The sequence below is a fragment of the Triticum urartu genome, chromosome 3, assembly GCF_003073215.2.
Source record: "Triticum urartu cultivar G1812 chromosome 3, Tu2.1, whole genome shotgun sequence".
NCBI classification, from domain to species: domain Eukaryota; kingdom Viridiplantae; phylum Streptophyta; class Magnoliopsida; order Poales; family Poaceae; genus Triticum; species Triticum urartu.
In genome coordinates, this window is record NC_053024.1 from 593,717,655 (window position 1) to 593,732,572 (window position 14,918).

The window sequence follows — 14,918 nt, forward strand, 5'->3', positions numbered from 1 at the left end:
GCACTGGAGACTGGCCTGCTAAAACGGATTGGCGATGGCTCGTCCACGCGCGTGTGGCAGGATGGATGGCTACCAGGCAAGCTTTCGTTGCGGCCCACTGCACAGATAGGTACATCACCTATTAATCTTGTTTCAGACTTGATCGATGATGTGACTTGATCTTGGAAAGCTGGCGTTGTTTGAGAAAATTTTATCCCACCGGATGTTGATGCTATTTTAAATATTCCACTCAGACAAGGAGGTGGTGATGATTATTGGGCTTGGGATCATGAGAGGTCGGGTTCCTATATTGTGAAGTCAGCGTATCGCGCTCTAATGACTCATAACGAGCATTCAACTCTAGAGGAAGGGGCGACTACAGAATCTTCAGAGAATAATAAGCAGTTATGGACTCGTCTTTGGAAGCTCAAAGTGCTACCTAAGGTACGTGTGTTTTGGTGGAGGGTCCTCCGTGGCATTCTTCCAGTGGAGAGCACACTACAGTACAGGCATATTGCAACCATAGCACGATGCAAGGTGTGCATGAGAGCTGATGAAGATTTGATGCATGCTTTGATCAAGTGTTCACATGCTCAAACTTTCTGGACAGAAGCTCGAAAATGGTTGCAAGTCAAGCTACCGGAGTTACACCCTATGACTTGGTGTAGGGATATTCTTTGCGACTCTTGGTTCTCAGAGAGTGATCTGGCAAAAATTGTTACTGTCATGTGGGTTATTTGGACCTCTCGCAATAATATAACGCATGACAGAGCAAGTATGAACCCGATGCAATCTCTCAAACGTATAAGAGAAACTCTTGCCTTGATGGAGCTTCCCTTGGAACAGACGAAGGTTCTACCTGGCTATGGCTGGAGGCCACCGTATCAAGGCTGGACAAAGGTAAACACAGATGCTAGTGTTTCAGTGCTTGAACATAGAAGTGGAGCTGGAGGAGTGGCACGGACTTCCTCGACCTTCTTGGCAGCCTGGAGTAAGCCCTACCCCGAGGCGTCTGCTTTGCGAGATGGGGTGATATTCGCACAACTTCAAGGCTTTTCGCAAGTGCTCATGGAAACAGATTGCTTAGAATTGGTTTAGCTATGGCACTCGCGACGGTTTTCGCGCTCCATCGTAGCGCCGCTATTATTAGAAATAGAAGAGCTAGCCTTATCTTTTCTATCTTTTGATGTTCAACATGTATCGAGAAACTCTAATATGTCGGCCCACTTGTGTGCTAAACATGCTTGCACCTTGGGGATCACCGAGTGCTGGATGGACTCCCCCCTGGCTTCCTCATGACCAGCGTTTTGGCTGATCATGCGGGAACAGAGAATAGTTGAATAAAGCTCGAAGTTTCCCGCAAAAAAAAAAAAACAGTCTGCTATGGTTGCCTTTGCTTTTTTAATAAAAAGTTGGGGCAGGGCGGCAGCCCCTTTCGTTTCAAAAAAAAAATGTACTCCCTCCGTCCGAAAAAACTTGTCCCAAACTTGTTCGTCAAATGGATGTATCTAGCACTAACTTGGTGCTAGATACACCCATTTGAGGGACAAGTTTTTTCAGACGGAGGGAGTACATCGAAATACAAAAATCATCCAGTTTCTGTGGTGGCTCAAGTGTGGCTGATGTTAAGATTTTGATATGACAAACAATGGTGGACAGAAGTATTGGCAATAAGACAGCCCAAATGTTGAGACATAGTGGTTGAAGGTTCTCCCTTAGTTAAAAAATTATTACAACATGACTAAGATATGGCCGTATAACTAGGGGAGCATAACCGGAAGTTTATTTTACCCCAACAAAAGCATTTCTGAATACATGTTTGGTACCCTGAAGTCTCAAAGGTCAGAGATAAAGTCTGAAAAAAAACTCAATTTGACTCTTGAAGGTGTTCAAGTTGTCCCCTTCAGACAACCATGTTAGATGCCACCTCAATCAAATACTCCCTCCGTCCCAAATTACTTGTCTTAGATTTACACTTGTCTAGATACATCCTTGTCTGAACAAATCTAAGACAAGTAATTCGGACCGAGGTTGTATTAGACAAAGAAACTAACTAGGGATGACCAATATTTTCCAGTTGCAACGTTGACCATTAACAACAGGTTAATGATGAACTCAGAACGCACAAAAGCTCCATCATGCATGGTATTCTTGAACATCATGATGACTGAAACAAACAAACACCAGAGATACCAATAAAATGCTACAACGCAGTCTATCATCACGCATCTAACGACCAGCAAAACAGTAGCTAAGCATAGATTGCACTTAACAGCAAAACTGAGAGCAAAAAATGATACTGTAGAAAATTTGTAGGCACAGCTTAACCTGAAACCACCCGGGCAAATCAAGGCAGTTCTCAAGGTATCTTAATTTTGCAATGACCAACAGTCACAACTCATATCCTGGCAATTGTTAAGAACTCACCAGTCCTTTCCATACTCCAGAGTGGCAACAAAGCATTTAGTTTCAAAATCACATGATAGAACTGAGCACATGCTATAATTTCCTTTCTTTTGATAGGCACTGCCCGTATTGAGCATATATAGGTGACCAGGCTTTTCAGCACCATGAAAGCAGACATCCAGACACCAAGAAGGAAGCTAATTTTTTGTCATATAAAACATTCAGGTAACACAACATCTAGCATGTCATACTCAGAAGTTCTGCAACTGATATATCATAAAACATGTCTGCGACACATGGACCAATAAGTAACATGACTACTTGTTCTTCCCGGTCTTCTTCTTACCCCCGGTCGTCGCTGGTGCGCTGCTGATCTGCGGGCGGGGGTGGCGATCAGCCTCGGCGGCGTCGAGCCACTTGAGCGGGTGCCGGTTGAAGAACGGCCAGTTGGGGACGGTGACGAGCGCCGTGAGGACAACCCCGCCGGCGTAGACGAGCAGCATCAGCTGGAAGTCGGCCATCGCGTACCCGACCAGGAACGCCGCCACCGCCGACGCCACCAGCAGCACCTGCATCAGCATCTCCGCGCTCTTCTGCCCCTGCCAATCCATCTACGCACCAAGAAAGGAGAGGACGGGGGTCAGGTGGTTCGATTGGTACAAGAAAAGGGGCGGATCGTGGATGGATCTGGGGCGCCGGGACGTGGTTTCCGTGGATCCATGTCGACATAAGAGGAATTCTTGGAAGGATTATAGGGGCGAGAAGAGGAGGACGAGAAGGATGGGTGCGGAGTATTACCTTGCTTGCCGCCTTGCCGGCTGTGCCGCGCGCTGGAGTCGCCGGAGGGGAAGAGGACCGTGAGAGAGATGGCGACAATAGGGAGATCTGTCGTGGGTTCGCAGCGCCGGCCTGCCTATCGGAAATAGGTGCGTCTAGGTGCAGAGGGGATGCCCCTCAAAAAAAAAAAAAAAAAAAAAAGAGGTGCAGAGGGGATGAATTCGGCTGCGAAAATCTTATTTGCCGCTCAATGCGGCAAATAGTTGTCCTAACGCACAGGCGTGGGGCAGTAGGCCCAGGCCCCATTAGCGATTTCGCTGGCGTTTTTCTCTTCGTTTTTCCTTTCTCTCTTTTTTTCGTTCTTCGGGTTTTATTCTTTTTTTACTCTTTCGGTTTTTAGTCTTCATTTCCTTTTCTTTTTCTTAATTATTTTTCTTCTTCTTTTCAGGGATTTCCTATTCTTTTATCTTATTTCTCCTTTTTGATACATATTTAATTAAAAATACATGAATATATATGAAATTATATATATTTAAAATATATTGTGAATTTTCTATATGTCTATTGTGAGTTTTCATAACGTTTGTGCAATTTAAGAAATGAAACATATTTTCTAAAATCATGTAGTTTTGAAAGAAATCATGTAAAAAAATACTGGCAAACTATTAAAAATGTGCATGTAATAACAAAATGTCTACAGTTTTACAAAATGGTCGTGTCCTTTAAAAATATTGATTATGCACAACCTTTTATTAAATAAACATTCATATTAATGGAAAAATATTAAAAGTTGATTGAAAACCCATAAAAGTAGAAGAAAACCAAAAAAATGCTACAAGCTTGAGTTTTCGACAAATGTTCTCGTTTATTTCAAAAAATATTTGTGTTTTTTTGGGAATTGTCAACAAATTTATAAAAATGTTTGCATTTTACGGAAATTTGGGTGTTTTTGAAAATTAAATTCGTTCATAAAATGTTCTCATTTTCAAAAAAAGTTTGTGTTCCCAAAATTTATTCATGTTCTCAAATTTGTTCTGCAGTTTCAAAAAATGTTCACGTCCTGGAAAAACTTTTGTGTTTCCAAAAACTGTTCCTTTATTTAAATGTTGTTTGCAAATTTAAAAAAGTGTTCTTGTTTCTGAAAATTATTCACGTTTTCAAATTTGTTCTGCACTTTCAAAAAATGTTTGAGTTTTTTTATAAACTATCGTATTTCCAAATTTATTAGTATTTTAAAAAAATGTTCGCCAATTTTTAAAAATGATCCAATTTTAAAAAAAAATGGGGGGGGGGAGGTTAAAAAATGTTCACGTTTTAAAATAAGAGTTTCAAAATATTTTCTCCGTTTAAAAAAAACTTCTTATGTTAAAAACTGTTCGTGATTTATAAAAATGTTTGCATTTTGAGAAAATATTTGTATTTTTTCAAAATAACTTTAAAAATTGAAAAGTGTTCTCGTTTCTAAAACATTCAATTTTTTTTAAAAAAATCGGATTTCTAGAAACATGAACAATGTTTGAAAAATATGAGTAATTTCAGAAAATACACATATTTTTTTTGAATTTCTGAACAAATTTCAGTATCGAGAACATTATTTGGAATTTCGAGTAAACCAATAGAAAACATCAAAAAGAAAAACCGGGAACAAAGAAACTAAAATTTTGGATCTTATAAACTTGCACCGCACTGTAATTATTCGCGTTGAATATCTCTAGTGGCTAGCACAACAAGCTCTAAAGCCGAAGGTCTTGGGTTTGATCTCTGGTAATGCGTGATATTTTTGCGAATTTATGCTACAGTGCTCAATCGTTTCTCCGTACATATCCGCTCATGTGCCAGCGGGCCAGCCCAGTCAGTCGCCTGTGCGTTTGCCCGACAGTTTGCCACAATACACAGCGACTATTTATCGCAACCCTGGTCTCCAAGGGTGATCACCGGCGCGACTAACCAATCCACCCACGAGTAGTTAGTAGTTAGTAGTAGGATAGCGACCTACTAGAGGCGACCAGAGCCGATCTTCTCCGGTTTTTTTTTTATTTTGTTTTCTCCGATTTTTCATTCATTTCTTTTTATTCTCCATTTCGTTTCATTTTTGTTTTTTCTTTGTTTCTTTTTTCCATTCCATATTTTTATACACATGTTCAACATTTCTTCAAATATACAGGATCGACATTTTGTTTCATTTTTTTTCTTTGTTTCTTTTTTCCATTCTATATTTTTATATACCTGTTCAACATTCTTGAAATACCTGTTTAACATTTTAATATACATGATCAACATTTTTTTAAATACTTGTTCAACATTCTTCTATCTTTCTGTTTTTCATTCTACATTTTTATATACATGATAAAAAAATTCAAATACTTTTTTCAACATTTTTCAAATACTTGCTCAACATTTTTTCAAATACTTGTTCAACATTTTTATATACATGATCAAGATGTTTGTCAAATAGTTGTTCAACATTTTTCAAATAATTTCTCAAAAAATTTCAAATACCTACTCAACATTGTGAAATACTTGTTCAGCATAAACAAAAGTACTAAAATAAAAGTAAAAAAATAAAACTGAAAACGTAAAAAAGAGCAGGAAATAAAGGCTGTGGCGTCCTGTGCTAATGGGCTGGTACTGCTCGCTCACCCGCTGAAGGCCAGCGATAGTCGCGCCCGCCGCGCAATAAGCGGCAGATAGAACGAAATCACTAGTTGAGGAGTACTCGTTGCAAAAATCATTACTTGTAATGTCTGAGTTGGTTGAATAGTACGATTTATTTTCGTCCCATCACTTTCAACCTTTTTTTCACTGATTTTTTTCGTCTCCCCTCCCACCACCACTCTCCATGTTGGTTTATTTTTTTCTTCATTTTTTAGCAAATCAGCACTTTCCTAACGTACAAAAATCACGGACTAAACTTTCATAATTTATCCAAATCAACCGATCTCTCTTATTAATGCAATTTATTTTAGGAAACAAATAACATATTTTCTGGAAACAAATAACGAGTTTTTGGAAACAAATAAACCTCGTCATGAAAGCATTTATGTACCTATTTAATTTGTTATCTGTTTTGTGATTTTTTGTCTTTTTTTGTCACACCAACACCCTCGTCCACGGGTTGTTTCATCATGTTTGGCAAGCGAACGGTTCCGCTCAGAGGCAGCCCGCTCGGAAGCTAGGTTTGCGCGCCGTCGCCGTCTTCCTGGTCGACGCCGACCTCCCGTGGGGCGCCGTCTTCCTGGAAGATGATGACCTACCGTGACTTCGTTGGCCGCATCCATCCCTGCCTCCCAATGTCTACTCCTAAAGAGGACTCTGCGGTCGTGATGATAGGTCATGGTGAAAGGATCGATACAGTTGACTAGAGGGGGGGGGGGGGGAATAGGAAACTAACAATTTTTAGTTTTTTTACCAATTTAAACTTTGCATCAAAGTAGGTTGTCTAGATATGCAATTATGTGAGCAACCTATATGATGCAACAACAATAACAACAAGCAAGTAAGGGATACGACACAAATAAGCTTGCACAAGTAAAGGTACGAGATAACCAAGAATGGAGCCGGCGAAGACAAGGATGTGTTACTGAAGTTCCTTCCTTTTGAAGGGAAGTACGTCTCCGTTGGAGCGGTGTTGAGGCACAATGCTGTTGGGGAACGTTGCAGAAAACAAAAAATTTCCTACGGTTTCACCAAGATCCATCTAGGAGTTCATCTAGCAACGAGTGATTAGATGCATCTACGTACCTTGTAGATCGCGAGCGGAAGCGTTCAAAGAACGGGGATGAGGGAGTCGTACTCGACGTGATTCGAATCACCGAAGATCCTAGCACCGAACGGACGGCACCTCCGCGTTCAACACACGTACGAAACAGCCACGTCTCCTCCTTGATCCAGCAAGGGGGAAGGAGAGGTTGAGGGAGATGGCTCCAGCAGCAGCACGACGGCGTGGTGGTGATGGAGCTGCAGTACTCCGGCAGGGCTTCGCCAAGCACTATGGAGGAGGAGGATGTGTTGGAGAGGGAGAGGGAGGCACCAAAGATCAAGGTAAGAAGTCCTCCATCTCCCCACTATATATAGGAGGGCCAGGGGGGGGGCGCCGGCCCTAGGAGATCTAATCTCCTAGGGGGGTGCGGCCAAGGGGAGGAATCCCTCCTCCCCAAGGCACCTAGAGGTGCCTTCCCCCTTTGGGACTCTTCCCTCCTTGAAACCCTAGGCGCATGGGCCTCTTGGGGCTGGTGCCCTTGGCCCATGTAGGCCAAGGCGCACCCCCTACAGCCCATGTGCCCCCCCGGGACAGGTGGCCCCACCCGGTGGACCCCCGGGACCCTTCCGGTGGTCCCGGTACAATACCGGTGACCCCGAAACTTGTCCCGATGCCCGAAATAGCACTCCATATATATAATTCTTTACCTCCGGACCATTCCGGAACTCCTCGTGACGTCCGGGATCTCATCCGGGACTCCGAACAACATTCAGGTTACTGCATATACATATCCCTATAACCCTAGCGTCACCGAACCTTAAGTGTGTAGACCCTACGGGTTCGGGAGACATGTAGACATGACCGAGATCGCTCTCCGGCCAATAACCAACAGCGGGATCTGGATACCCATGTTGGCTCCCACATGCTCCTCGATGATCTCATCGGATGAACCACGATGTCGAGGATTCAAGCAACCCCGTATACAATTCCCTTTGTCAATCGGTATGTTACTTGCCCGAGATCCGATCGTCGGTATCCCAATACCTCGTTCAATCTCGTTACCGGCAAGTCACTTTACTCGTACCGTAATGCATGATCCCGTGACCAGGCACTTGGTCACTTTGAGCTCATTATGATGATCATTACCGAGTGGGCCCAGTGATACCTCTCCGTCATATGGGAGTGAACAAATCCCAGTCTTGATCCGTGTCAACCCAACAGACACTTTCGGAGATACCCCGTAGTATACCTTTATAGTCACCCAGTTACGTTGTGACGTTTGGCACACCCAAAGCACTCCTACGGTATCCGGGAGTTACACGATCTCATGGTCTAAGAAAAAGATACTTGACATTGGAAAACTCTAGCAAACGAACTATACGATCTTGTGCTATGTTTAGGATTGGGTCTTGTCCATCACATCATTCTCCTAATGATGTGATCTCATTATCAATGACATCCAGTGTCCATAGTCAGGAAACCATGACTATCCGTTGATCAACGAGCTAGTCAACTAGAGGCTTACTAGGGACATGTTGGTGTCTATTATTCACACATGTATTACGATTTCCGGATAACACAATTATAGCATGAATAAAAGACAATTATCATGAACAAGGAAATATAATAATAATGCTTTTATTGTTGCCTCTAGGGCATATTTCCAACAGTCTCCCACTTGCACTAGAGTCAATAATCTAGTTACATTGTGAAGAATCGAACACCCATGGAATTCTGGTGTTGATCATGTTTTGCTCTAGGGAGAGGTTTAGTCAACGGATCTGCTACATTCAGGTCCGTGTGTACTTTACAAATATCTATGTCTCCATTTTGAACATTTTCACGAATGGAGTTGAAGCGACGCTTGATGTGCATGGTCTTCTTGTGAAACCTGGGCTCCTTGGCAAGTGCAATAGCTCCAGTGTTGTCACAGAAGAGTTTGATTGGCCCCGACGCATTGGGTATAACTCCTAGGTCGGTGATGAACTCCTTCACCCAAATTGCTTCATGTGATGCCTCCGAGGCTGCCATGTACTCCGCTTCACATGTAGATCCCGCCACGCCGCTCTGCTTGCAACTGCACCAGCTTACTGCCCCACCATTCAAAATATACACGTATCCGGTTTGTGACTTAGAGTCATCCAGATCTGTGTCGAAGCTAGCGTTGACGTAACCCTTTACGACGAGCTCTTCGTCACCTCCATAAATGAGAAACATTTCCTTAGTCCTTTTCAGGTACTTCAGGATATTCTTGACCGCTGTCCAGTGTTCCTTGCCGGGATTACTTTGGTACCTTCCTACCAAACTTACGGCAAGGTTTACATCAGGTCTGGTACACAGCATGGCATACATAATAGAACCTATGGCTGAGGCATAGGGGATGACACTCATCTCTTCTATATCTTCTGCCGTGGTCGGACATTGAGCTGAGCTCAATTTCATACCTTGTAACACAGGTAAGAACCCCTTCTTAGACTGATCCATATTGAACTTCTTCAATATCTTATCAAGGTATGTGCTTTGTGAAAGACCTATGAGGCGTCTTGATCTATCTCTGTAGATCTTGATGCCTAATATATAAGCAGCTTCTCCAAGGTCCTTCATTGAAAAACTCTTATTCAAGTAGGCCTTTATGCTGTCCAAGAGTTCTATATCATTTCCCATCAAAAGTATGTCATCTACATATAATATGAGAAATGCTACAGAGCTCCCACTCACTTTCTTGTAAACACAGGCTTCTCCATAAGTCTGCGTAAACCCAAACGCTTTGATCATCTCATCAAAGCGAATGTTCCAACTCCGAGATGCTTGCACCAGCCCATAAATCGAGCGTTGGAGCTTGCACACCTTGTCAGCATTCTTAGGATCGACAAAACCTTCCGGCTGCATCATATACAATTCTTCCTTAAGGAAACCATTAAGCAATGCTGTTTTGACGTCCATTTGCCATATTTCATAATCATAGAATGCGGCAATCGCTAACATGATTCGGACAGACTTTAGCTTCGCTACCGGTGAGGAAGTCTCATCGTAGTCAACCCCTTGAACTTGTCGATAACCCTTAGCGACAAGCCGAGCTTTATAGATGGTCACATTACCATCCGCGTCTGTCTTCTTCTTAAAGATCCATTTATTTTCTATGGCTCGCCGTTCAACGGGCAAGTCAGTCAAAGTCCATACTTCGTTTTCATACATGGATCCTATCTCGGATTTCATGGCTTCTAGCCATTTGTCGGAACCCGGGCCCGCCATCGCTTCTTCATAGTTCGAAGGTTCACCGTTGTCTAACAACATGATTTCCAAGACAGGGTTGCCGTACCACTCTGGTGCGGAACGTGTCCTTGTGGACCTTCGAATTTCAGTAGGAGCTTGATCAGAAGTATCTTGATCATCATCATTAACTTCCTCTCTTGTCGGTGCAGGCACCTCAGGAACATTTTCTTGAGTTGCGCCATTTTCCGGTTCAAGAGGTAATACTTCATCAAGGTCTACTTTCCTCCCACTTACTTCTTTCGAGAGAAACTCCTTCTCTAGAAAGGATCCATTTCTGGCAACAAAGATCTTGCCTTCGGATCTGAGGTAGAAGGTATACCCAATAGTTTCTTTAGGGTATCCTATGAAGACGCATTTTTCCGATTTGGGTTCGAGCTTTTCAGGTTGAAGTTTCTTGACATAAGCATCACATCCCCAAACTTTTAGAAACGACAGCTTAGGTTTCTTCCCAAACCATAATTCAAACGGTGTCGTCTCAACGGATTTCGACGGTGCCCTATTTAAAGTGAATGCGGCAGTCTCTAAAGCATAGCCCCAAAAAGATAGCGGTAAATCGGCAAGAGACATCATAGATCGCACCATATCTAATAGAGTGCGATTACGACGTTCGGACACACCATTACGCTGAGGTGTTCCAGGCGGCGTGAGCTGTGAAACTATTCCACATTTTCTTAAGTGTGTGCCAAACTCATGACTCAAGTATTCTCCTCCACGATCTGATCGTAGGAACTTGATTTTTCTGTCACGTTGATTCTCAACCTCACTCTGAAATTCCTTGAACTTTTCAAAGGTCTCAGACTTGTGTTTCATTAAGTAGACATACCCATATCTACTCAAGTCATCAGTGAGGGTGAGAACATAACGATAGCCACCGCGAGCCTCAACACTCATTGGACTGCACACATCAGTATGTATGATTTCCAATAAGTTGGTTGCTCGCTCCATTGTTCCTAAGAACGGAGTCTTGGTCATTTTACCCATGAGGCATGGTTCGCACGTGTCAAATGATTCGTAATCAAGAGACTCTAAAAGTCCATCAGCATGGAGCTTCTTCATGCGTTTGACACCTATGTGACCAAGGCGGCAGTGCCACAAGTATGTGGGACTATCATTATCAATCTTACATCTTTTGGTACTCACACTATGAATATGTGTAGCATTACGCTCGAGATTCATTAAGAATAAACCATTCACCATCGGAGCATGACCATAAAACATATCTCTCATATAAATAGAACAACCATTATTCTCGGATTTAAATGAGTAGCCATCTTGAATTAAACGAGATCCTGATACAATGTTCATGCTCAAACTTGGCACTAAATAACAATTATTGAGGTTTAAAACTAATCCCGTAGGTAAATGAAGAGGTAGCGTGCCGACGGCGATCACATCGATCTTGGAACCATTCCCGACGCGCATCGTCACCTCGTCCTTTGCTAGTCTCCGCTTATTCCGCAGCTCCTGCTTTGAGTTACAAATGTGAGCAACTGCACCAGTATCAAATACCCAGGAGCTACTACGAGTACTGGTAAGGTACACATCAATTACATGTATATCACATATACCTTTTGTTTTGCCGGCCTTCTTGTCTGCTAAGTATTTGGGGCAGTTCCGCTTCCAGTGACCACTTTCCTTGCAATAAAAGCACTCAGTCTCGGGCTTGGGTCCATTCTTTGGCTTCTTCCCGGCAGCTTGCTTGCCGGGCGCGGCAACTCCCTTGCCGTCCTTCTTGAAGGCTTTCTTACCCTTGCCCTTCTTGAACTTAGTGGTTTTATTCACCATCAACACTTGATGTTCCTTTTTGACTTCTACCTCTGCTGATTTCAGTATTGCAAATACTTCAGGAATGGTCTTTTCCATCCCCTGCATATTGAAGTTCATCACAAAGCTCTTGTAGCTCGGTGGAAGCGACTGAAGGATTCTGTCAATGACCGCGTCATCCGGGAGATTAACTCCCAACTGAGTCAAGCGGTTATGTAACCCAGACATAGTGAGTATATGCTCACTGACAGAACTATTTTCCTCCATCTTACAGCTGAAGAATTTTTTGGAGACTTCATATCTCTCGACCCGGGCATGAGCTTGAAAAACCATTTTCAGCTCTTCGAACATCTCATATGCTCCATGTCTCTCAAAACACTTTTGGAGCCCCGGCTCTAAGCTGTAAAGCATGCCGCACTGAACGAGGGAGTAGTCATCGGTACGTGCCTGCCAAGCGTTCATAACGTCTTGTTCTGTAGGGAGAACAGATGCATCACCTAGCGGTGCTTGTAGGACATAATCTTTCTTGGCAGCTATGAGGATGATCCTCAGGATCCGGACCCAGTCCGTATAGTTGCTGCCATCGTCTTTCAGCTTGGTTTTCTCTAGGAACGCGTTGAAGTTGAGGACTACGTTGGCCATTTGATCTACAAGACATATTGTAAAAATTTTAGACTAAGTTCATGATAATTAAGTTCATCTAATCAAATTATTCAATGAACTCCCACTTAGATAGACATCCCTCTTCTAGTCATCTAAGTATAACATGATCCGAGTTAACTAGGCCGTGTCCGATCATCACGTGAGATGGACTAGTCAACGTCGGTGAACATCTTCATGTTGATCGTATCTTCTATACGACTCATGCTCGACCTTTCAGTCTTCTGTGTTCCGAGGCCATGTCTGTACACATGCTAGGCTCGTCAAGTCAACCTAAGTGTTTGCATGTGTAAATCTGTCTTACACCCGTTGTATGTGAACGTTAGAATCTATCACACCCGATCATCACTTGGTGCTTCGAAACAACGAACTGTCGCAATGGTGCACAGTTAGGGGGAACACTTTCTTGAAATTATTATGAGGGATCATCTTATTTACTACCGTCGTTCTAAGTAAACAAGATGCAAAACATGATAAACTTCACATGCAATCAAATAATAATAGTGACATGATATGGCCAATATCACATAGCTCCTTTGATCTCCATCTTGGGGCTCCATGATCATCTTGTCACCGGCATGACACCATGATCTCCATCATCATGATCTCCATCATTGTGTCTCCATGAAGTTGCTCGCCAACTATTACTTCTACTACTATGGCTAACGCGTTTAGCAATAAAGTAAAGTAATTTACATGGCGTTTCTCAATGACACGCAGGTCATACAAAAAATAAAGACAACTCCTATGGCTCCTGCCGGTTGTCATACTCATCGACATGCAAGTCGTGATTCCTATTACAATAGCATGAACATCTCATACATCACATATATATTATTCATCATTCATCACAACTTTGGCCATATCATATCACAAAGCACTTGCTGCAAAAACAAGTTAGACGTCCTCTAATTGTTGTTGCAAGTTTTACGTGGCTGAAGTAGGGTTCTAGCAAGAACGTTTTCTTACCTACGTGAAAGCCACAACGTGATTTGTCAACTTCTATTTACCCTTCATAAGGACCCTTTTCATCGAATCCGCTCCAAGTAAAGTAGGAGAGACAGACACCCGCCAGCCACCTTATGCAACTAGTGCATGTTAGTCGGTGGAACCGGTCTCACGTAAGCGTACGTGTAAGGTTGGTCCGGGCCGCTTCATCCCACAATACCGTTGAAGCAAGATAAGACTAGTAGCGGCTAGAAAGTTGACAACATCTACGCCCACAACAAATTGTGTCCTACTCGCGCAAGAAGAACTACGCATAGACCTAGCTCATGATTCCACTGTTGGGGAACGTTGCAGAAAACAAAAATTTTCCTATGGTTTCACCAAGATCCATCTAGGAGTTCATCTAGCAACGAGTGATTAGATGCATCTATGTACCTTGTAGATCGCGAGCGGAAGCGTTCAAAGAACGGGGATGAGGGAGTCGTACTCGACGTGATTCGAATCACCGAAGATCCTAGCATCGAACGGACGGCACCTCTGCGTTCAACACACGTATGGAACAACCACGTATCCTCCTTCTTGATCCAGCAAGGGGGAAGGAGAGGTTGAGGGAGATGGCTCCAGCAGCAGCACGACAGCGTGGTGGTGATGGAGCTGCAGTACTCCGGCAGGGCTTCGCCAAGCACTATGGAGGAGGAGGATGTGTTGGAGAGGGAGAGGGAGGAACCAAAGATGAAGGTAAGAAGTCCTCCATCTCCCCACTATATATAGGAGGGCCAAGGGGGGGGGGGGCGCCGGCCCTAGGAGATCTAATATCCTAGGGGGGTGCGGCCAAGGGGAGGAATCTCTCCTCCCCAAGGCACCTAGAGGTGCCTTCCCCCTTTGGGACTCTTCCCTCCTTGAAACCCTAGGCGCATGGGCCTCTTGGGGCTGGTGCCCTTGGCCCATGTAGGCCAAGGCGCACCCCCTACAGCCCATGTGGCCCCCCGGGACAGGTGGCCCCACCCGGTGGACCCCCGGGACCCTTCCGGTGGTCCCGGTACAATACCGGTGACCCCGAAACTTGTCCCGATGCCCGAAATAGCACTTCCTATATATAATTCTTTACCTCCGGACCATTCCGGAACTCCTCGTGGCGTCCGGGATCTCATACGGGACTCCGAAAAACATTCGGGTTACTGCATATACATATCCCTATAACCCTAGCGTCACCGAACCTTAAGTGTGTAGACCCTACGGGTTCGGGAGACATGTAGACATGACCGAGATCGCTCTCCGGCCAATAACCAACAGCGGGATCTGGATACCCATGTTGGCTCCCACATGCTCCTCGATGATCTCATTGGATGAACCACGATGTCGAGGATTCAAGCAACCCCGTATACAATTCCCTTTGTCAATCGGTATGTTA

At 43.7% G+C, this 14,918-nt stretch overlaps 1 protein-coding gene across 1 annotated transcript; it reads right to left on the minus strand.

Moving 5' to 3' along the window:
* Window positions 1-2,578: 2,578 nt before the first annotated feature.
* Window positions 2,579-3,335, minus strand: LOC125545223 (signal peptidase complex subunit 1-like). The gene is made up of 2 exons (XM_048709114.1): window positions 3,184-3,335; window positions 2,579-2,996 (listed from the first exon to the last, which is right to left on the minus strand). Exon 2 carries the CDS (start codon window positions 2,994-2,996, stop codon window positions 2,703-2,705), a length of 294 nt encoding a protein of 97 aa, XP_048565071.1. The 5' UTR covers window positions 3,184-3,335; the 3' UTR covers window positions 2,579-2,702.
* Window positions 3,336-14,918: the final 11,583 nt, after the last annotated feature.